Here is a 23,492-nt window from a genome sequence, read left to right as displayed (position 1 = left end):
TCTCAGTTCAGATAATTTGAACTGATGTTGTCTGATTGTTTGTACCAATGTCAAGGCGTGACTAACAAAGAACTATAAAACATGTCCAAACTCTCTTTTTTTTTTCTTTTAAACTTCCTTTCCAGCTCCGTACTCCGACACTGACACCTAATCAATGCCAATCTCAGCTGCAGCGACAGGCGTCATGTCAACGCTGCCTACAGATGTCAAATAATCACCATGCGGCAATCGCAGATCCTCAAACCAGACATTTCATACACACTCTCATGCAAACCAACACAAAGGCCCTGACACTCTTGGTAGATATTCCTGTAAGAAATCCCATAACAGTGAATTAAAGTGCAGGAAAAAACAGAAACAGCTGTATTCTAAGTATTCTAAGCATTAGCATTCCTCTCCTCACTCCTAGATTTTGGCATATTCTGGATTTCTCTTTTCAATCCACTCTCATACACTGACACATGTACAATTTGCATGCATTAGCACATGAACACCCACGATATCCACTTATCTCTGCACTGAAGCTTAGACAGCACCAGCACTTATATATTTCAGTATCGTAGCAGCTCATTTGATAAGAATAACCTTTTCTGATCTCAAGGTGACTGCTTTATTCACTTCCACTAAACATTATGACACCCACGTTTAATGTGGAAAAATATATACTGAAAGAAGGTCAGACTTTACACTTGAATTACTGTTTACTGGAATACTGTTAGCGACAGGATGAAAAGAGTAAATAACAGAAACATGGAAAAGGACCCACACTGAATAAAGGAGGATATTACTCAAATATTACTCCAATACAAGTGAAAGTAGCTTAGTCAAAGACTTTCCTGATCGGACCCGTCGCCGGTTAATCTCACTCTCCAACCGGGCCGAAGTGGCAGACCCAGAGTCACCGGAGACCACGACTGGTGCAGGGCAGGTCTGACGCAGGTGTAGATGCCCTCCAGCAGGTGGAGCAATGTTTGTCCTTCAAATGTAGCAGGGTGAAAGTAAAAGTGTCCCCCAAAAATAATACTCAAAAACTGTACTTAAGTACAGTAATCAAGTAAATTTACTTCGTAGCTGTCCACCCCTGGTTGTTGGTGGGGAGACGGTACATTTATTTATTGGCATCTGAGTAGGTTCATGCATTTATGTCAATCTTTTTCCGGTTTCGTGTACATGCTGGCTGGTGATGGAGGTGTAATCTTCGGTGGGGTTTATTATTGGTGTTGGGGGAGTCGTGTAAAATGCTTCACTCTGTGGCGGCAGTACAGACACACACACACGTGCTGTCGCTGTCAGACTTGGATTTCTGACAGCTTCACACTGACTAAGGTCAGAAGAGAGAACATCCTAAAGTCTGTGAGTGTTTGGGCAAAGAGTCACACATTATTAAAATTGGATTTCTATTCATTTGAAAATGCAATTTTCTGAAAAATGTTCCACCGCTCCACCGTTGTGTGTTTCTTGTCAGTGCAAGTTGGTTACAAACCAAAGAAGAGTTGCCGCTGTATAATTGAGACCTGACCTGTTGAAGCACCCTTGAGCAAAAGACCAAATCCTAAAGAGTGCAGGCTGACCCAGACATCGGTTGCACTGTATGCATAAAAACTGTGATTTAATAGAGACTGACTCAGCAAACTCAAAACAAACAAACAAAACACACACACACACACAGCAAGGGAAATTGAAAGAGTTGAGTCAGACATTGAAGGACAGACGACACTGACCTTAACACACTGTGTAACAGCTGGGAGCCACTGCAGCAGTCAACCTTTAGGTCATGTGAAGACATTTTACATTTAAAACAGTTTTTGTTGTTATTATAACGCAACAATGAATTTGTCGACACTGATTCTTTTGCTGCCGAGATGTTACACTTAAAATAAATGACATTTACCAAAAGCAGCAGCAGCAGAGATGGACCTGTCGATATCTTTATATGTGACAAAAGCGATAAGCTTCTCATCAGACTGCAGCAGGGTGCAGCAGGGTGCAGCAGGGTGCAGCAGGGTGCAGCAGGGTGCAGCAGGGTGCCGTGAATCCAGGACGTGAGCCCACCTGAAGTCCCGATTTTCAGGACTAATGTCCATTTACATACACGCTTGACCGCTGTACACAGAGATTTGGACCTGAGTACTATCAGAGTCAGCCACATTGAGCTAAATGGGATTAGACTCTAACTCTTCGGACCTGTTTTCTGATCCCCGGAAATCGAGCAAGCCTACGAAAAGCTTGAATTAGCAGGATGTCAGGTACGATTGCATCAGTTAAACATTCTTCTCTGTTCTGAGAGTCAGTGGTGCTGATGGTAGGAACATATTTTAATTGTTTCAGTTTATTGGTTGAGCTGTAATATTTTATGCCAGAGGTAGACCACAATTTCTTTTTTTTTGTTTGTTTGTTTGTTTTGTTTTGTTTTGTTTTTGTCTTGATGAGATGGGTGCACTTAAAGTCTAAAGTAAGTAGTCTATAGCAAACCACAATTTCAGATCTGAGGCCAGTAAGATGTTCTTGCAGTGGTGCCGGAGGAGCTTTAGAGTGGAGGAGTTGAAGATGAAATGACATGACAGGTACAGTTAAAGTTTTTTGTCTGTCTAGTTCTTGGCAGCAGCAGGAAGAGTCACGTCTGACCCTGCCACCTCTCTTCCAGATTCACTCTCGGAGATGCTCTTTTAAAAGACAGCGCTTGTGTTTTTGTCTAAATGTCAACACGGCATCAGCTCTGTTCTTGGGAGGCAGTGATGCTCTTTTCCCACAAATACAAACACAAACAAAAGCAGGAAGGATAGAAAAATGTGAGCACGCAGCTACACACTCCATGCATGTACACAAACATGGCAGAGGACTACATAAACACCTGCATGTTGACACACATGCATGCACACATGGAAATCCAAGCCGCAAAGCTTTTGTCAGCCTGAACTGCCAGTTTCATGATGCAGAACTAATTCAATGTACATTTTTGGAATCCGCCTCCCTTTTCTCTCCTCCTCCTCTCTCCTCTCTTCCTCTCTCCCCGCATTCTCCTCTCATCTCTCTTTCTAATTCGTTAATATCCTTATCCTCTGCCTCTGCCTCCTTCTTTCACTCTGACATTTTGCCTGTGTCTTTGCTTACTCTCTGATCCCCCCCCCCCCCCATTCTCCTCTCCCTCCTCTTTTCCTTTCTCCTTTCTTCCTGCCTCCTCAAACCTCTTCATCCTTGTGATTTCCTCACCTTTTCTTTCAATCCTGTTTTGTGGTTTAAATCCTCTGCCCTCCTTCTGCTACCTAATTTCTTTTCCTCAACACGAACAAGTTGTCACAAAAACTCAGTATAGCACGTGTAAAAATAAATAAATAAAACACTTTCTGAAACTTTTAAACTTCTGTTTTCAAAGGATATTTAGATGTGGGAAATCTTTTCTATTCAAATATCTATTAACAGATTAGACCATCTCATTGCCTTTTTCCTAAAATGACCAAATGGCCATTATGGACACAGATCCACAGCAACAGACACCATGATATGGTGCTTGATATGTCACTGTTCCCATTCACTTACTCTGCATTGGAAGTCTCTCTCTCTCCAGCTCCTTCTCCAAGCCATTGGCTAGCCCTTCCCCGACATTTCTTCCTCTTACCTCCTCGCTAGCATCTGTCTGATCATGTCCTTGCCCTATGGGATGAGCCAGCAATCTCCCCTACCCAAAATGCTCCTGTCCAAGTGAGGACTGTCTCCTGTACTTCAAAGTACACACTTCGGCACTTCAAAGGCTGCAGTCTCTCTCGCTCTAAAACCAAGGCCAGCTCAATTAAATTCTAATAATACCCAGCATCCCCCGTCCCTGTTGATGAAGTTCAAATCTGGGTACCCGCAGCGAAGCAAGAACTTCAACTCGGGAAACTTTTGTGTCCCTAAAGAGGTAATTTACGTTCCAGCTCCGCGGATGATAAAAAAGTAGCATAGGAGCTGTATCTTTAGATGTCTAAGAAAAGTAAGTGTAGTTTTAGAAATCTTGGTGAAGACATATTTTGAGGGAAGAACACAGAAACAAGAAAGGTTACAACATTTAGCTTATGTACAGTTTTCAAATAGCAAAGCATCTATTTTTATGTTATCCAACAACAAAGAATGATAGTAGCTGTTGTGTTCTTAATGTATTCCAGGGGAAGGGGGCTAGTCAAAAAAAAGAAAAAGGAGGAACTGACATGTTGGCCATGCCAAGCCCGGTATTAATTTATTGGGCCATAAACATGGCAATGACAACCAAAACACAGCTAAAAACTATTACAAAAGTAAAACGGGGTCATCAGCTCATTCCCTCCATCAGGAGAGTGAAAGATCGCTTGAATTGTCTGCAAGCGGCACGTTTCCTGTGAGATCAGTGAGAGAGCGAGACCTGCCCTTCCACCTCGGCCTTTATAGCCGACTGAGTGAGTGCAGATGTGCACCACTGCAGGAGAGGTGGGAGGGACACCAGGCAGCACACACACTCACGCTCTACAGCCGGAACAGTAACTAATGAATGAACCAGACTTCCAAACTCTGTTTTATGATTTATCTCCAGACATGGCCGTTTATGAGGCTCATATGCTCACATCCATCAGATGTGCCAGTCAGTTACTAATGTTTACACTGTGTTGGACAGATAGTATACAGCGGATTTAACAGCTGCTACTTGAAACATGGTTGATGATGCAAGTGACCGGACAATACAGTAAACATGCTGCACGACCAAAACAAGCTGACAGAGGAAAAGATCCAGAGATGCGTGTAATTTGCGTGCAGTTCAATTTTCTGTTGAATTCAATTGTAATTTGATTAAACCGTTTTGAGAGGTTTATTGGTTTCCATGTCACAAACATTTTGTACCATAAAGTGTTTGCAGAAGCTAGCTGACTCCGTGGTCTCTGTTGTCCGAGCACTGAGATAGCCAGACCCTCCGTCGCTCTGCTGTGTTTTTGCTTCTGGCGAGCGTCCATCCTATTACTGCAGGAGTCAAAATCCTCTGATGGCTGCGCTCCCTACACACTCATAAGCTCTTTTAGGGATACGCACGAAGAGTGTGCTGTTGGCCCTTGTGGTTGATTGGTATTTTCCTGAGTACATGTGTTTGTGGGGGCACATCAGTTCCAATGTGACAGAAAGCCTGTGAAAAGATTTGTGGGTCCTGTTAAGGAGGTTTATTCGCTGCTGCTCAGAGGGCAACAGCACAGGACGTCATGTGTTCCTCTGTTCCTGGCAGACAAGAGTCATAATTCATATGGCTACCACAGTTCATTGTCAGGGAAATGTCAACACAGTTCATTTCAGGCCTTTCAGCAAATGACAAATGTCATCATCCCCTGTGAGGGCAGTGTTTTTAATCTTAAGTTCTTCAGACAGGCGTCATTTAAAGCCAGAATAAGGCCAAGCATCTCTAAAGGAACCAATGTATAATGGTTCACTGTAAGAATCCCAGTTTCAGCTAAGAAGAAATTCCATAGTGCCGTGACAAAGAAAGAATCAAACACTCGGTTTTATTAATAAGTCGTTTGGTTTGTTTGTTCGTGTGCTTTTTTTAACCAAGAGATCTAACAGGAAGAAGGCTACCTGAATATTTGCTCGGAAAGTGCTCTTTAGTTGCACAGGTTTTTGAGACAATCTGAACTAATCCCAGGCTTTTGGGCAAACGAAAAATTACTGCAGTAGGTCTCATTGGCCGAATTTCTGTCCCAGTCCAACCGTGGCTGTCTCTATTTTCATCACTCAATCTTATTTGCTTCTTTGATTTATATTCCTCAACAGTTAACTCTGCAACTTTTAGGCTGCTCATCTGTTTATCTTTATATTTTACGACCATGAAAAATTGACCTTTAGTGTTATGCCTCCTAAACATCTTCATAACATCAGGATGCAAGACTAACTTTTCCGAAACTAAGCCAGCTAGTTCCAGTCCATCTTGTCACCTCAGCAACACGCAGTCTAAACTATGTTATCTATATATTAAGTCTCTCTCTTTATATATTTGTATAAAGTACGAGTCAAAGCTTTTGACACGCTTTCCTATTAATTTGAATGGGAAAGTGTGTCCAAACTTTTGACTGGTACTGCTGGTACTGTATATTTAGTGATTTAACTGTCTGTTTGTCTGAAAAGTTCATCCGAGCGTAGCCATCATGGTCGTAGTTTTAGCTAACGTCAGAATTCATCATCCCGGTAGCTGTGAGTTTACTACATATGCTAATGACTTCCTCCCACTCGGAGCATCTACAAAGGAAAGAGGTGGGAAGATAAACCGTGTCTGGCTTTTATATCAGCTGTGTGAAGAATGGCTGGTCAGCCGGCTGGAGACAGAAAATAGGTAGGAAGTGAAAGCGGTGACAATGTAATGTGGGCAATAAAACAGAATGTGTACACATCGGCACAAACGCACATATGTAGCCCACTCCTCTGCCTCTCACCACGTTGTTACATAATTAAGGAGGCTCCATTGTGATGACAAATGAGAAGAAATGTTTCATTTAATAATTCAATACTTCTGATATCTTTGAAATGGAAATAACACCTGCTTCCACTGCTTTCTATTTCTTTTCGCCTTGTTTTTCTCTCTCCTTTCTTCCATCTCCTCATTTCTCTCCTGCTCAAACGTCAAATCTTTGTGTGCCCTCCCCTGCTCGTTCTCCTTTCGTCTTTTCTGTTTTCATGGCTTCTTCTTAGCCTCCTCTTTTTCTCTGTATCCCTGCTTTTCTTCAATCTCACTGACAACAGTGTTGGTTTGAAACGCCATCCTGGTTATCCTGCAAGATGGGAAACTGCATCCATTACATGCACTCGAAATTCAAAAGCCCCACCCATAACATATGACTATGGCATACAACTTACAAATCCAAAAAACACAGTTCAACACAATATACAACACAGTAACTTAACTATCTACATACAGTTAGGTTAACACAGCTTCATGCTTATTTTGTCACTGTGGTTCCTTTCAAATCAGACTTCTTATGAGTCTGCCATCTTCCAAAACACAATTAAGCAACAATCAGTAGCTCACTTTGCTGTTTCCTTTATTTCAGCATTAACACAGCGATGAACAGTGTATTTTGCATACATCAATTTTAAAAAATGAGACCAAATAAAACTTTTTTTTTTAAACATAGTGCCCCCCCGATGCTCATTAGGCAGTGTTCTCTTACATCTGTCTTGTGTGCGGTATTAACAACACACAAACCATTCCTGATGGATGACAGACAGGGACAGGAAGGTGACAGAAGGAAAAGCTGGATAGGAGAAGAGGAGAGAGGACGGAGAAACTCCATCTAAAGACATGAAAGCAGAGAGAGGAAATAAAATAATCAGGAGACATTGCGGGGTTTAAGACGGAGGCGTAAAACAAGAATAAAGAGTTCTGAAAATAGCCGGAGGACAGTGCATTCATGTGGGAGGGCCCCACTGAAATGTGGACTTTGCTGTCATATAAATGTGAGACTAAAGTGGGCAGATGCAAGATGTTCACAGTAAGTGATGAACCTTGCCCGAAAACTCAGAGACTGGAGTTTGGGTGAAAACTGGACGTGAATAATTAGCAAGGATGCAAGAAAGTCAGAAGTTCTGCCATGCTCAAAGGAAGGATCATACATTTTATGGCCATTTTTATTTGACTTTCAAATAATGCATACATTTCAGATAATGAAGACTGAAAGAGTTTCAGCCGTACGTGATGATAATGAGACAGTGTTGCTGCACATACAGGTTCACTACACCCCCTCCTGTATTTTCACTCTGCGATATTTCTGCGAGAGTGTGCAGGTCAGCAGATTCTGTAGCTCCATTTCAAGTCAACTGATGGCTCAAGTCAGCTATCCATCAAAAGCCAGCTGCACCCTGACTGGCTCATCAGAGTGTTTGGCCCAGGGGTCGACATGTATCGCTGCAGGAAACTTTCTTAATAAGGTGATTTATTGTGAGGCTGTCATGGCGGTGGTGATGATGATGATGATGATGATGATGCATGGCTTCGTGTCATTTTGTGAAGGACTGTGCTGTTAAGCTGGGGCTTTTGTTGGCGAACACGATTCGTGTATCGTGGTGAGTTTTGGAACAGGGTCAACTTTTCTGCATTGTATTTCGATGCGTGTCATTAGAATGACTGTGTCTATCCATGCTCAGATTTATGGTTTTTGAATAATACGCACCCTGAAAACAGAGAAATTAAAGGTCGCTGATTGATTTGTTAAGTGTTTCACTGTTAACTCAATAAGTGCTTCAACTCACTCCAGCCCCGTCTTTTTCTGATAGACATTAATAGAAAGAAACACAGTTTTAGAAAAACACTTATGCTGCGTTTTGTTTTTTAATGACAATATCTTCAAAAGAAATTTAAATGACAGCACCACAATATTTGCCACCATTGTCGTCATCAGCACCGCTCAGTTGTCCACCTCAGCCGGTTCCCACCACTTCCCACAGTTCTTCCTCTATCTATCTGCTTCTCCTCCCTCCCTCACACACACGCACACGCACACACACACACACATACATTAACAGAGGCTGGGCTGAATTACTGTGTGTGCATGTGTGGTGTCATTCACTTCCTCTGCCCCAGAGGCTTCTCTTGTCCCCCTCCCTGCTCCTCCTCTTTCTCCTTTTGCTCGTCATCGCTCTCCTTCTGGTCAGCCTTCAGCTACACCGGCCTCCTCCATTTTGCATTGATGTGAACCGTGTGTCTAGATGTGTGTGTCTGTGTGTGCTTGTGTTAGTATGAGTCTATGTGCGCTACAGTAGAGTGCAGCCTAAAGCAGGAGTCAGTGCGAGGGAAGGGTGCGCTTGGGCAGAACAATGGCACTCTGGGTAAAAATAGCCCTCTCTCTGTTGGAGGGAGAGAAGAGGAGACGGAGGGTGACAGAGAGAGAAGAGAACTGAGAGGAAAGAGCAGACATGTAGCGATCATGAAGATGTGAGAAAAAAGAGAGGGGGAACTGCAGGAACTAATGTGTGAACAGTAAAGAAGGAGGATGAGAATGACTCACAATAAAAATGAGCTGCGACAGAGAAAAATAAAAAGGAGCATTTTACTGGAGTAGACAGGATTTCTGAAACAGTCAGATGATGTTTACCGATCCAAAAACACACATATCAAGTAGTAGTAGTGGTTAGAAGTAGTAGAATTCAAAAAGAAGAAAAAGCACAACCCAGAACTCTCTACAGATGATGCAGACTTCCTCAGGTCCAGTTTGACACAAACACAAATACAGATGATATAGCCCAACCTGCGGTGGCCTCAGTTTCTGATCAGTCAATGCAGTGGGGGAAGAGATATGGTCTACAATAGATCCATCTACACAACACACATTTGTTACCTTTTCTTTGATGAATTAAAAAGAGAGAAAAGATTGAGAATAGTTAAAAGGTTAAGGAGAACTGCAGTGAAAAATGTAAAATAAAACACAGGAAAGCACAAAGAAAATACAATCCCACAGCAGTCAACCAAGATCATTTGATCCTGACAAAAGATCAGACATTTGGAAAGAAAGAGGCAGTCTGGATCCATAACGTGCTTCGGAATGAAAAGAAAACCGCAGTGCTCTTCGTAGAAAATTAGGACTGATGAAACATTTTACTGAACATTATTGACAGGAGGGTAAAGGGCCAGATTGTTTGTGCTATGTAGGTTGAGTGGTGCAGCTGGACAAAGCACACACACCGTCACCACAACATGGCTGTAGAGGACGTCACATCGACTCATTCGCTTCCTGGAGACTTCCTCTAACCTTCATCATAAACAAGCTGCGGGCTGAACCTAAGAACACACATTCACCTGAAAATGTTATGGCTCATGTTTTGTCCCCATAAGGAAGTCCATTAATGTGCATGTACAGATTTATGTCCCCAATACCTCAGGAAAATCTCACACACACACACACACACACACACACCCATATACGTACATACATTAGCACATCCACACACACGACGGGATCTTTAGGACTGGATGTACTTGCTCTCGAAAAAGGAGGGAATGAGTTCACCTTAGCTTTTAAAAATGACGATATGTCAGAATCTACTGAACAGTTTGCTGCTTCAGGAGACACGTACACACGCACACACGCACACACACACACACACACACAGTGCAGTAAATATTGAGCCTCTTCTTTGAAGGTAACTATGATGGTGGAACACTTTACCTCTTGACTTGAGAGCAGCAGCCTCTGTTGATATCTTTTATAGGCAGCTAAAGACACACAGTACCTCTATAGAGAGATTTCAATTCGCCTTGGTGTTGATCCAATTTCTGTGTATTTTATCTTTCTTCTCTATGCCATTTATTTACTGTGTTATTGGTTCTAGATCATTTTAACATGTGAAGCATTTTGTGCCTATTTCTGTGATAACAGAAGCAAACTTTACTTTATTTTACTTTACTTAGTACTCAAAAGATAATGGAATATTTTGATTGAGCTGTAAGATCTAAAAGTTGCAATACTGTAGTTATTTTTCAGAGTGAAAATAAGAGGTAATTAGTTCTTTAGTTGATCGACAGTTTTTTTTTCATCTATACAATTTATCAAGGAAACAAAACACCTACTGTTTTCAGCTTCTGAAATATTACTTTGTTCAGTCAGGCTTTAATCCATCATACTCAGAAACTCGAGCAGAGTCTAATGAATTCTGGTCTGGTGCTCAAATGCTTTGACACTTCAGCAAGTCATTTGTTCCACTCTTAAAAACTGTGCTCCCTGTTTTCCATGCTAAAATCACTTTGGTCTTAGAAATACAGTGTAAAGAGTGTTTGGGTTTAAGAACTGTGTGAAGCAATGGCCTTTTGATGGGCAGCTTTTAACTATACATCCACGTCTTAAGTAATCACGGCTGAATAAATAGGAAAAAAATTTATTTTCTCTATTTGTGAAGTTTGTTTTATTTCAGGCCTTTTCTGAATGCCTGCTCCAACGTGGACAACAAAGAATGGGAACGTGAATGTGGACATCTTGCTGTTGATTTCAACATTTACAGAGTGACTTTGAATGACTAAGCTGTATTCCTGAGGGAGAGTTGGGCCTCAGCCAGATAGAGCCATTGTCACTGCTCAGCTACTTTTGGCTTTGTGTTTCAACAGGAAAGAAATGCTTTGAGAAGCTGAACTGGTGGAGACATGTTGAAGGCTTTGCAGGACAAACAGATGAACAGCATCCTGACCATTGAACTAAAAAAAGGCAGAACATCTGTGGGTTTTTTAACAAATCCTTGATATACAGTTTCTTATTGCTCTGTTTCCAGTTTAAGAAAAATGTATTTATTGGGAATTTGCTAGTTTATAATTAGCACAGAAAGGACCCAGGCCCAGGGACCGAGCCCAGGACCTTCTTGTTGTGGGGCAAAAGAGCTCACCATAGTCGCCACGCTGCCCGAGCATCTACCTCTCCGCCCTAAACAGCGTGATTCACTGCGGACACTGTGGAAAGAAGCAGATGGAGTCCTTAGTATGGCACCTAATCTCCGATAAACTCTCAAAAGGGATGCAGATAAAACGAGATCAGGAGTGAGATAAAGGGGCCTTGAGACAGAAGAGACAGAAAAGACTGGATAAGGAGAAGAGAAGTGTTTGGAAGAGGTTTGTTGGTAAGAGAGAGGATTTGATGAGTGGGAGGAAAAGAGCAGAGATGGAAGATAAGTGTTCAGGAGGGAGGGCTACATCTGTCAATTAGTCATTACATGAGAAATACAGCTGCTCATCAGCCCAAAACAGCATTAGCTCCAGTTGTGGAGAGAGACAAACAACAGACAGGGTGTATACACAGAGATAAGGGATGAAGACAAAGAGTAACTGGCATTATATAAAGAGGACGAATTCAATAACAAATAAGCCTCAATTAATGAGTGAAGTAAACTAATTACCCTCATTGTATGCCTGTATTAGGCATCAAACTGCAGATAGACAGGCAACCAAGTGGCAGTTTGTTTGAGTTTGTCGCTGGGGGTTGCCATCTTGGCATTTTGAAACCAGAAGAAACCATATTTGGAAGATAAAGTGGAGCAAAAGAGGAGTGATGGATGGATGGATGCGTCCTGCTCTGTCCTGATTGTCTGCCAATCACAACGCAATGCTTTATTGTGTATTCTCCTGTAGACGGGACAGTGATTTCAAAAAATGGAGCGCCGTTGTGTATGGAAGAAGGCTTGAAAAGAGTGATTGAGGCCATGATCTCATTAGGAAAACTTTTACTGAGCTAATAAATGAGAAGGAGGGCTATTTCCTCATAGACTTCCATGCAAACTGTTGTTTTTACAGTCAGTGGAGTCGCTCCCTGATGGTCAGTAGGTAGAACGCCTTTTCTTTTCTGTCCCAGAGTCCATGTCCAACTTCATATACAGTCTATGTTGGCAACCAGCTGGTGAACATGGCAAAGCATTGTGCAGCTAAAGACCACAATATTTTCCTCAGAGGTTAGTGGAGACCAATAATAGAGCAAAATGTGATCATACTTTGATGCCAAGTGTGCCAGAAATCAGCAGTTTGCTAAGTTGTTGGACCTAAAAACACTTGATAAATGATTAGAGATGATGAGTGAATATTATGCGTGCCTCCAATGCTGCCTCATGGCCATAAAAGTTTTTTCTTAACACAGCTGGGAAGTTTCTCCATATGACATTCTTTTCTGTCTGTTACCCTGTTGTTTGTGTGCTTTTGTGAACTTCCCAGTTTCCTAGTTTTTGTTAGTTAGCCCGACAGTGCGTGTGAAATTGTGTGAGTGGAGCTGATGTGATGACAATAGGGTGCAGCTATCAGAGTGACTTTGCCTTTTCCAAGTATGCATAAAGTCGGCTTAAACTGCTAAAGCTCTGTCTGGAATGAAGATTTACAGAGTGTGTACAGTTTGTGTGTTTTTGTGCATGCAGTTGTTCTGCAATCTACTCTTCAACTGAAATGGACACATTGAACGTTTTAGAATATTAATCAGTGTTTTAAACTGTCAGTCTTATTTAACTGGAGATTTTAAAGAAGACGACAGCGCCTCCTGGAGGAGACACTACAGAGGGAAAGAACATTAGATGGAATTTGTTTTACTCAAACACATGCAGGCACACAAAGAAACACATACTTACCTGGAAGCAGCTACTGAACAGTAATAATGTTCATGTGTACTATTTGAAAGTCAACATTGTGTCTATTCAAGACAGCAACATTTCATTCAAATGACAACCATATTATATTATTTCATATCAAAACATTGTTATTATTAACCATTCTTGGTTTTTCGTCCTTCCTCTTTTTCAGAAAAAAGAGTGGTTATGTCTCAACTGCCAGACGCAGCGGCTGATGTCTGGGGGCGGTCTTGACGATCCTCCGCTTCCTGTTCCCCATCCATCTCCCAAACACCAACCAACAATGGGCTCGCCCCGTCACCAGGCGCCGACCAGCCAGCAAAGCCCTCTACATAAACCCACCAATCAGCAAGGGTCCAGGCCAGTCCAGTCCCAGAAACCGCAGACAGGAACAGCAGGTAGTGGGCCTTTTGCACCCACTGCTGCGAAACAACCGAGTGACACCAAGACCACGACACCAGCTATGGCGCCAGTGCCAACCACAGACATCCAGAAACATCCGAAACCCACAGAGGAGAAGCCTAAAACCGAGTCTCCGAGCCAAACTGCCAAAGACACCAAACTGTCCCACAAGAAAGGAGAGCAGATAACACCTATCAAGGAAATGAAGAAGTCCAGGCACTATGATGTAAGTCACATATTTTTAACATTGCTTTAGTCCATTGTACTGTGTGTTAGACTGTGCCGAAAGAACAAAGGTTGATACTGAGAGTGACAGATCGATTGTTCTTTAACATAGACCAATAGATGTGCAGTGAAAATTACAAAAAAAAAAAAAAAAAAAAAAAGGCAAAATTTTGATGCCACTATATTGGTACAGTAGTGTTTAGTCTAACCTACAGGCCTATGGACACAGAACTGGCATCTTTACATTATATATACAGGTTAAGTGACTGAGTATGTATGACTGTCTCAGCGTGGCCCTGCTTCACATTCATACAGTTTTACTGCCAGTTTCATGTTATTAATCCAGAACAGTCACCCAGATGACTCATCTGTTCATTATATGGATAAGGATGAGCACATTTCCACACCTATATTATAGATGGTGCTTGTTTTGTATGACAAATGGTCTGATTTTTATTGTAATTCACTATAAATCTGGCCTGATGTTGTGCCAAAGTCACGATCGAAATAAACGGCTTCTTTGAAATTGCAAAGAGCCAAAGTTCAGTGCTGTTTTTCACTAGCTTCTCTAACTGGATAGGTTTTCTCATACAATATATTTTCACATTATTTTGGATGAGCTGAAACGTCATTTCGGGATCGTCGGTAAACATTCATTAATTAATGTCTTTTTGTGTGCTGGACTGTCTATAAAATGTATCTTGCTTATGCTACTATAATGCTAAGATATAACAACACTAAATAATCCTTTTATGAGTAATATTGTTTGAATTCAAATGAAGCAACTTTTGTTTGGTCGGGTTTAATAATAGATTTATGTCGACGAACACCTTTTAGCTTTTAGTTGAGTTTCTGAAGCTAGTTCTAAGTGTGTGCAACGTAAGTTCACTGATTAGCCTCTTTGTTTCGCTGCATTTATTCTACCTCACACTGCCTTTTATTTTTACTTTCATAAAGTGAGAAAAGAAAAATATGTTGAGTTTTTATTTCTGCTTGTCAACTTTCAAAGGCTTGTACAGCTGTATCAATCCCACCCAAGCTTGCTGCTCTTTCTTCCTGCTGCATTTCCTTAATATAGCTAAGTGCCTTGCTAGCTTTGCATGAAACTGGATTTCCCATCCCATCTAATCTGACTGTGCCAAAGGACCTCACATGGGTAAAGCCTTTCAGATGGCCCGGGACACATTGGAGGTCAGATCACAAATGTGTCCTCATTGTGTCTTGGGAGTGTTCACACGTGTTTAGGGCTGTGCGCTTGCAATCAGGTCACCTGAGATACATGTTAGTATCAGGACTGAGTCAGCTGCTCCAAACTAGAAAACTAAACTATATCTAACTATTTGTTCACTTTAGCGTTAGGAAAGGAAAATATAGATGTCACCAGCACTATCAGGCATCAAGAAGACAAATTACACAGGCAGTACAAAGACCACTGGAGCATGTAAGTCGGGGTGTTTGTGTTGTCTGACAACTTCTATATCAACAGATCCTGCTCTCCAACTGCCTGTTGTCACACAAGAGTTCCTCCAGTGTTTCCTTTAAGATTTTAAACGTGGTCAGAGGTCATCCTTGCCTCTGTGGAGATGGCTTATGCTATATATTTGTGATTATTTTTGCTCACTGATAACCACTTTGTTCCTTTGAACAGATTAGTGGCAATCCAGTGTCATGGCATGAGGTTGACCACTTATCACTGCATCACATAAAGAGCACACAAAGAGCAAAAACAACACCAACCCAAACCTCCATTTTGTATGTGTTGGATACAAACCTCCCATTATTTTGTTACGACTATTTCAGCTCTTTTCCACTATGTTTTTTGCCATTATGTTCAAAAATAAGCTACTTTGTAAATTGCCACTGACGTGCAATATTTGAAAGTTGTCTTCTACCTCAGTCAAAATTATAGTCAAAACACGTGACAATAAAACACACTGTTGCCCACATGTTACAGTGAAGAAGTGAATCATGGTTGAGAGTGGCACCGGCAGCTTTAATTTCTTTACAATGACAATTACGATGATTTGGGTTCAATAACATACATTTAAGAAACAATTTCCAGAAGTACTCTATTTGCTCTGCTTGGTTTAATTACCTCTTTAGCCTTTTAGAATAGTTCGTTCTTGTATATTTGGTTTAACCCCAGGTTTGTCCTTGCTCCACGGCTTAAATAATAATCACCGCATACAGAAACACAACATCACACAGTGACAGTCACAAAGAGTTGTGAGATGAAATTATGATTATTTTGAATTGAGCCAATGATTTTCTCCTTCAGTGCTGGACGTCCATGGATGTTTGAAATGTATGCTATTGATTCGCCCCTTCCAAAGTGCTGATACTGCAAGTGGCAGCAAGGCATTCATGGATTACCTTGGAGAGGGAGCACGAGTGAGCAATAAACACAGAGGGAGAATTAACGAAACAGTGCCTCTTCTTACTCAGCAGCAGCCATCGTTCCCACTGAAATATGTATAAAGATTGGCATGCCATGAATATGCTAAACCGCCAAGGCCCTTAGCTGAAGTAATGCTGCTTTAGGGCTTTTCAAAGGCAAAAAAGACCTTCCTCATTTGGGGAGCAACTAGAAATTTTAAGTACAGAGAGCTCAAAGTAAAATGTCCGCTGAAGTTACCATCTTCACAGTTTTTGTAGAAAAGATTTCCATAATTTCTCTATGTATATTTTGTGTTCTTTCCTCCATCCCCTTTCCTTTACCAGGTCAGTCCCTTTGAGATTATGATTTGGCATGTTATTAAAAACACCTGAGACAGAGCCATTGATGAATGAGTTTTAATGCTCCAGTCATGTTAACCCTACAATCTTAAAAAAAAAAAGAAAAAAGGAAAAGAAAAGAAAAATGAAAAGAATAAATTCACTGCTGAGTATCTCAGTTTGACTGACCTCTTTCCATCAATGGCTCAAACATTGCTTGTTCAAACCTAAAAACTTTAAGTCGCTATTTAATAACTGTCTAATAAAGTCATTTGTCTTACTGTTGTCATTTATTCCATTTGATATTTATTTGTTGATGAAAAAAAGAACATAAGCTGAATGTTAGACTTAAATTTTTATTACTAAACGGTAACTAAATAAGATTATATTTTTTATTTTGGATTTTGCACTAAGGGCAGACATAGCTATTGTTCAATTTGATAAATAACATAGTTTATTCAGTTTTGGAAATAGGAAGGGCAAATCTCAGCAGTTTTTATGTAGACGACCTGTAAATTTTCATTGTTTTCTGTGTAATTCTATATTTATAATGTGCTTGACGACTTTAGTCTTGCTGCTTTTTCATTGCTCACTCTGATAAGTTACTTATAAGACAAATTGTAATCATTCAGTTTTGGCCCACATAGAAAACAGCTCATTTACAAGTCAGATTTACAAAAGTCTTATTAGACAAAGTATAATTTGTTTTATGTGATTTTAAGGCTCATATGAACCAAAGCCTTTTGGTCACTGAATGTGGTTTTGTGCTACCTGGTCAGTATTTTTTGGCTAAGACTTTGTTACGCAGTGAAAGATAATTTTATAGAAAAATCGCAAGAACTGTCTCCACAGGTTGAAACCTGATGAAGAGAGCCCTACTTTTACCCCTCAAAAAATATGTGCCACTTCATTACTCGCAGACTAATCTTTCAAAATGAATGGATAATTTACATTAATCATATGCCATTAAAACCCCATTCAATCACAAATGTAGGCAAACCTCTTGAAAAGCTCTTTGAATGAGCTAAGGATTTTGTACAGATGTGCAGTTCATGAGGGTCTTCTTTGTCATTACTATATCTCTTTTTGAAGTACCAGAGTAAAGTGCAGTGATATATTTTCTCACTGCTGCTTGTATTAAAAGCACAGGACTGCCGTTTCAGCACGCCTGTTCAACCTGAATAATGGCATATTTTTAAAATGGAACAACTTGGAAATATCTTGTTTTCAGTTGGCACAGGCAAGGATGACAACTATCACCTCAATCATTTCCAAAAATTAGAACCTAGATTTATGTGGGCTAAAGTTGTATGCATACTCATGCACTTATTCAGCATCAGCACATTCATATACTTTATATAAACTGACTGCAATCTGAAGACCTTAGCTTCCCCAAACCTAATCCATTTTTTTGTCTTTCCTCCTCTCTCTTCAGGATACAAAAAGCAACAGCACCCATGACTTGTCACGCAGTCCTCAGAGCCTCAGTGATACCGGGTATTCCTCTGATGGAATCTCCAGCTCCCACAGTGAAATTACAGGGCTAATCCAAGAAGAGGAGATGAAACTGAGTGAGAGAGGAATCAGTGGACGGGGCTCCCCACCAAGCCCTTCCGAAATCACCAAGCTAGAAAGCTCCATGAGGCCTTTGCTGGAGAAGAGCCTGTCTGAAGAGAAGCCTGACAGAAGAGGAAGGAAGCACAGAGACCGAGATTTGGATGACAGAGGGAAGCAGCGTCCACGCTCCCTGTCAATCCCACCAGATGCATATGACTCTGACGAGGAACTGGAGGATATAATGGAGGAAGAAGAGGACACCGGAGACTGGGAGGGCAAACGAAAGGAGACAAAGGAGGAGAAGAGGGAGAAGAAAAAGAAGGAGAAAGAAGCTGAGCCCACAGAGATGACAGATGAAGAGTTCATGAGGAGACAAATAATGGAGATGAGTGCTGATGAAGAAAATGAGGAAGAGGAGGAAGAGATGGAGGAAGAGGAAGATGAGGAAGACGAAGGATATGGTTACCAGAAACCTAAGAAAAGCCACCATAAGCACATCATCTCTGACTCAGGGAAAGAGAAGAGACGCCTTCAGCACCACTCCAGCAGTTTTGAGGAGGAAACTAAAAGCTCTACTGATGTCTATAAAGGCTCAGTGGAAGAAGGTGAGGAAGACGTTATGGCATCACAAGGAGGCCTGAGACGCTTCAAAACCATTGAACTTAATAATACTAATAGCTACAGCCGAGACATAGAGCTAAGCAATGAAAATGACCTGAGCCTTGATCGGGAGCCAGAGTTGGAAATGGAGAGCCTGACAGGATCTCCTGAGGAGCGTTCTCGAGGTGACTATTCATCTACTCTGCCACCCACTTCATCTTCATATGGCTCTGGTCAGTCTCCTACTTCCATATCATCAATGGAAGAGGACAGTGATAGTAGCCCTAGTCGAAGGCAGAGACTGGAAGAGGCAAAGCAACAAAGGAAAGCACGGCACCGCTCTCATGGGCCACTCCTTCCAACCATTGAAGACTCCTCGGAAGAGGATGAACTGAGAGAAGAAGAAGAACTTCTCAGAGAGCAGGAGAAGATGAGGGAGGTAGAACAGCAGAGAATAAGGAGCACAGCACGAAAGACCAAGAGGGATAAGGAAGAGTTGAGGGCTCAGAGGCGCAGGGAGAGGTCAAAGACCCCACCTAGCAACCTCTCACCCATTGAAGATGCTTCTCCGACAGAAGAGCTGAGACAAGCTGCAGAAATGGAAGAGCTACATCGTTCCTCTGCTTCTGAATATTCCCCTCAGAGTCTTGACTCAGAGGCAGAAGGATATGAGTCCAAACTTTACAAGTCAGGCAGTGAGTACAATCTGCCCACCTTTATGTCTCTCTATTCACCAGTAGAGAAATCATCAACCACAACAACCACCACTGCACCATCTTCCACTTCAAAACCCCTGAAGAGTGCTGAGGAAGTGTACGAGGAGATGATGAGGAAGGCAGAGATGCTTCAAAAGCAACAGAAACAACAGCAGCAACAGCAGCAGCAACATGGAAGGCATGGCCAGTACTACGACGAGGACATTAATGGACAAGGCTATGATGATGAGTATGAATATGAACAAGATCAAACAGGATATGACAATGAGGTGGCGGAGACAGAGACGGATATTTACGAGGAGATCCGACAGACATCTCAGAATATCACCAAAATGCAGCAGGCCACGAATGAGCAAGTTGAGATTGAGATTACCTACCCTGACAAGCAGCTCCTGGACACAGGTTCAGCCTTTGCGAAGCTTCTGGAGCAGAGCAACGCTCTCTTGACACCAGGCACCAGCCCCACCCAGATCTCAGCTCCCGTGTCCTTTGCTGAGACTGGTGGACGGATCCCTGACGTACGTGTAACACAGCACTTCTCTACAAAGGATGCACACAAAGACAGGATCAAAAGCCAAGCAGGAAAGAATGGGATAACGCCAACTGTCGCTGCCACCACCATTGCAGCTTATGGAGTTTACGCTAGAGATGCAGTTACTATTTCTCAGACTAGTTCAAGCCACACCATGACATCTAATCAGTCTGGAATATATGGCCGACATACAGGAAGTCCTGCCACATCCTCTGCTACAGTTTCAAGTGTATGCAGCAAGATTGCAGAGATTACTCAAGCCTACAGTCAAAGAGAGGTGATCACCAGAAGGGTAGGGGACACCAGGGGTGTCCAAGTGCGAGACAGTTCAACTTCTTCTACTGAGAGAGTTATTGAGCCACGTTCTCCCAAGTATACAACTTATTACAGGAGCACCAGTCCTCCTCTTTCTCCATCACCACCACCGCAGAGTCCAACTCGTTCTCCTTCCAGGAGGGCAACTGCTGAGTTTTCCACGCAGACTTTCAGTTCGGCCTTGCGAATGGAGTCCGATGGCTCTGGGCCTTCATCTCCGGTGATGGCTCAAGGAACCCAGACATCACATCGATCAGTTTCCCCACGACTTTATCGACAGCAGTCTTCGCAGGATGCCCCATACTCCCCACCTCCAAGCCCAGCTAGGCCGATGACGGTCAACACTGCTACTTCTCCTCTGTCTTCGCCTACCCGGTTTAGCCGCCAATCAACGTTTGATACTTACTCCCCATGTGGCAGCCCTCCCGACACACCGCCTTACCAACAGTCTCCTACGCGCAGCTTCTACCGAACACAACGAGTGGAGAAGGTGAATGTGGGAACAAGTATGGTCACCACAGCCAGCACCTACACTAGAGGGTCCATGTCAATGGATAACATCTCCCTCTGTAGGATATCTACAGTCCCAGGCACTTCAAGGGTAGAGCAGGGGCATATGATCCAAGGTGGAAGTGTTGTGGACCTTAGAACAGCCTGCAAACCTGCACCTATTATTATGACTGACCAAGGAATGGATCTCACCTCACTGGCCACTGAGAGTAGGAAATACCATGGTGGACTGGAAGGCAGCAGGCATTCAACAATTGTGCAGCCACTGATTATGAACCTGAACACCCAGGAGACCACCACACCAACCACTGTTAGCGTCACTGTGGCTGCTTCGATGTTCATGACTCAGCCCAAACAACCCACTATCTATGGTGACCCAAATCAGAACCGGGTGGATCTGGGACAGGGCATGGGTACAGCTGTATGTCTTTCTCAGAGCAAACCACAGATTTCACCTCCAACTGACCCATCAATACCGAAAATTGATGCCAAACTGGAAGACCTTAGTGTCCAACAGAGAGAGCTACAAAAGCAGCAAGAGAAGCTGCAGAAGCAGCAAGAGCTTCTTGAACAGCAGTTACAGCAGCACCATCAGCTGCAGCAGCAACAGCAACAATCATCTGCTTTGGCCAGGTACAACCTTACTGGTCAGATCTCACCATTACTTAAAAAAGACTTAATAGTCAGCCAGACAAGCACTGCCTCAGCTGTGGTCAGTGCTGTATCACCAGTCATTAACCCTGAACTGTATGGTACTGGTCCCGTTGAGCTGAGAGGGAAGCCCAGTCCTCCAGGTTTGATGCCAGGAGGAAAGTCTACACATAGCATGGTAGTACAAATGGATGGAGGACCAGACCAGACCCAGGCAGTTACTCAGCTGGTGAAGGTTGAAGAAGGACAGGATGCTGTAGATCAGGCAGGAGGCCAAATTAAACCTGACAGCCAACCAGCTTGCTGTGATGTTGTTTACCGTCTCCCATTTGGTGGAAGCTGTGTTGGGGCTTCTGAGAAAGAGGGCATAAGGCCTCCATCTGCCCCACCCCTCTCCTATGAGTCTGACCAAGAAAGACAACCTGGACGGTACCATGAGTACCCAATGGACGGCCGTAAGGCCTACACACTGCCTTTCCCTGGTAGACTACAGCCTTCGATGTCTGATACAAACCTAGCCGAAGCTGGGCTGCAGTCCTACCAGTCTAAACTAGAACCACACCTCCAAGCCTCAGGAGAACTTGCCATGGATCTAACTGCTATGAAGCAGGGTTACGGAGGGTATATGGGGATGCAGTATGGCTCCTATACAGATTTACGGCATGGCGGCGACATTACAGCCCAAACACTGCCTATAAGGAGATATAATTCCTTGTCTAACATCAGCTCAGACTATGGCTATTCTGCTCGTGACATTGCTAGCTTCCAAGAAGCTAACTTGGCTCAGTACAGCGCTACAACCGCAAGGGAGATCAGCCGGATGTGTGCAGCACTAAATTCCATGGATCGGTATGGGAGCAACCCAGACTTAATGCAGTTTGCCACTTTGGGGAGAGGAACTGGGCCTGGGACGTCCAGACTTGTGGCAGGTCTCGGAATGAGACAAAACCTCCTCTTTGGATTAGACGGGAAGCCAATCTCCCACAGTCAAGCGCTAACCAACCTTATCAATGCCAGACAGGCCAGCCTCAGAGCCATGTACCCTGCTGCTATTAGATCCTCTGATGGGATGATCTATTCCACTATCCAGACTCCTATTGCTTCTACACTTCCCATCACAACCCAGCCTGCCTCTGTTCTTCGCCCACTGCTGAGGGGTGTCTACAGGCCATATCCCTCTGTAAACATGACACCCGTGCCCCTATCCAGTCTTAGCCGACTGCCAATGAGCCCCAGAGTGCCCTTAGCAGGACAAGCTCCAGTGCGTTACCCAGCACCAGGTCTTCTCCAAACAACATCAACCGCTGCCACTACTGCTGCTGTTGCAACATCTTCAGCACCAGTCGGTGCCCCAGTGTCTGTTTCTATGATAACAAGTTCTACAGTCCAGGATGAACCAGTTTACCTTGGTAAAGGTGCCACACTGACCTCCTCATCAACAGATGTCACCTCAGTTGGAGGAATAGTTGCCATACCTACCGAGCCACAGCAACAGCCAATAAACCTGTCCCAGGCACACCTGAACAGTCAACAACAACAACAACAACAACAACAACAACAGCCTCCTCCAGCAGCCCATGCATATCCACCCACAGGTCCTTCACATACCCAAGGCTTCAGTCAACCTCCAGTAGGCCCATCTGCCCCTTCCAGTGGCTTACCCATTTCAGGGGGTCTCCCTCCCTTCCCTCCACCAGGAGCCATACACAAGGAGGGTGAAACTGAGGCAGAAAGGCTGCATCGACAGCAGGAGCAGCTTCTGCAGATGGAACGGGAGCGCGTGGAGCTAGAGAAACTCCGGCAACTGCGCCTGCAGGAGGAGCTGGAACGGGAAAGGATAGAGCTGAAGCTGCACAGAGAGAAGGAGCAGATGTTGGTGCAGAGAGAGTTACAGGAGCTGCAGAACATCAAGGAACAGGTAGAGGGAGAAACAGGAGCCCGATTGAGAGCCTTACAGCTGTTGTTTTGTGTGATGTTTCGTGGTTGTTTTATTTTGCGTTGATATTGATCTGTGGTCAACTGTTGTACTGTTTTTGTGGGACTTGCACGCCTTTCAATGCATGTCTGCTGTCAAGAAAGTACCTGTAACAAACTATAACAGTTTGTTTGACATTTTTTAACCAGTGAAACCACCAAATATCCTTTTAGAAGATGGTGTTAAATTCTGTTATTAGAGAAAATGCTAATGCCATAGTAAGTACAGA

General features: G+C 43.0%; 1 protein-coding gene across 1 annotated transcript in view; it reads left to right on the top strand.

Moving 5' to 3' along the window:
- Window positions 1–23,492, top strand: part of bsna (bassoon presynaptic cytomatrix protein a) — a 123,701-nt gene that overhangs the window by 82,171 nt on the left and 18,038 nt on the right. Inside the window, exons 4-5 of the mRNA XM_029507033.1 lie at window positions 13,238–13,693; window positions 17,843–23,206. Of these exons, the coding sequence (XP_029362893.1) occupies window positions 13,238–13,693; window positions 17,843–23,206 (5,820 nt within the window). The remainder of the gene's footprint in view (window positions 1–13,237; window positions 13,694–17,842; window positions 23,207–23,492) is intronic.

This window comes from Echeneis naucrates, chromosome 7 (assembly GCF_900963305.1).
Source record: "Echeneis naucrates chromosome 7, fEcheNa1.1, whole genome shotgun sequence".
Classification (NCBI taxonomy): Eukaryota; Metazoa; Chordata; class Actinopteri; order Carangiformes; family Echeneidae; genus Echeneis; species Echeneis naucrates.
This window is presented reverse-complemented; position numbering and strand designations above follow the sequence as displayed.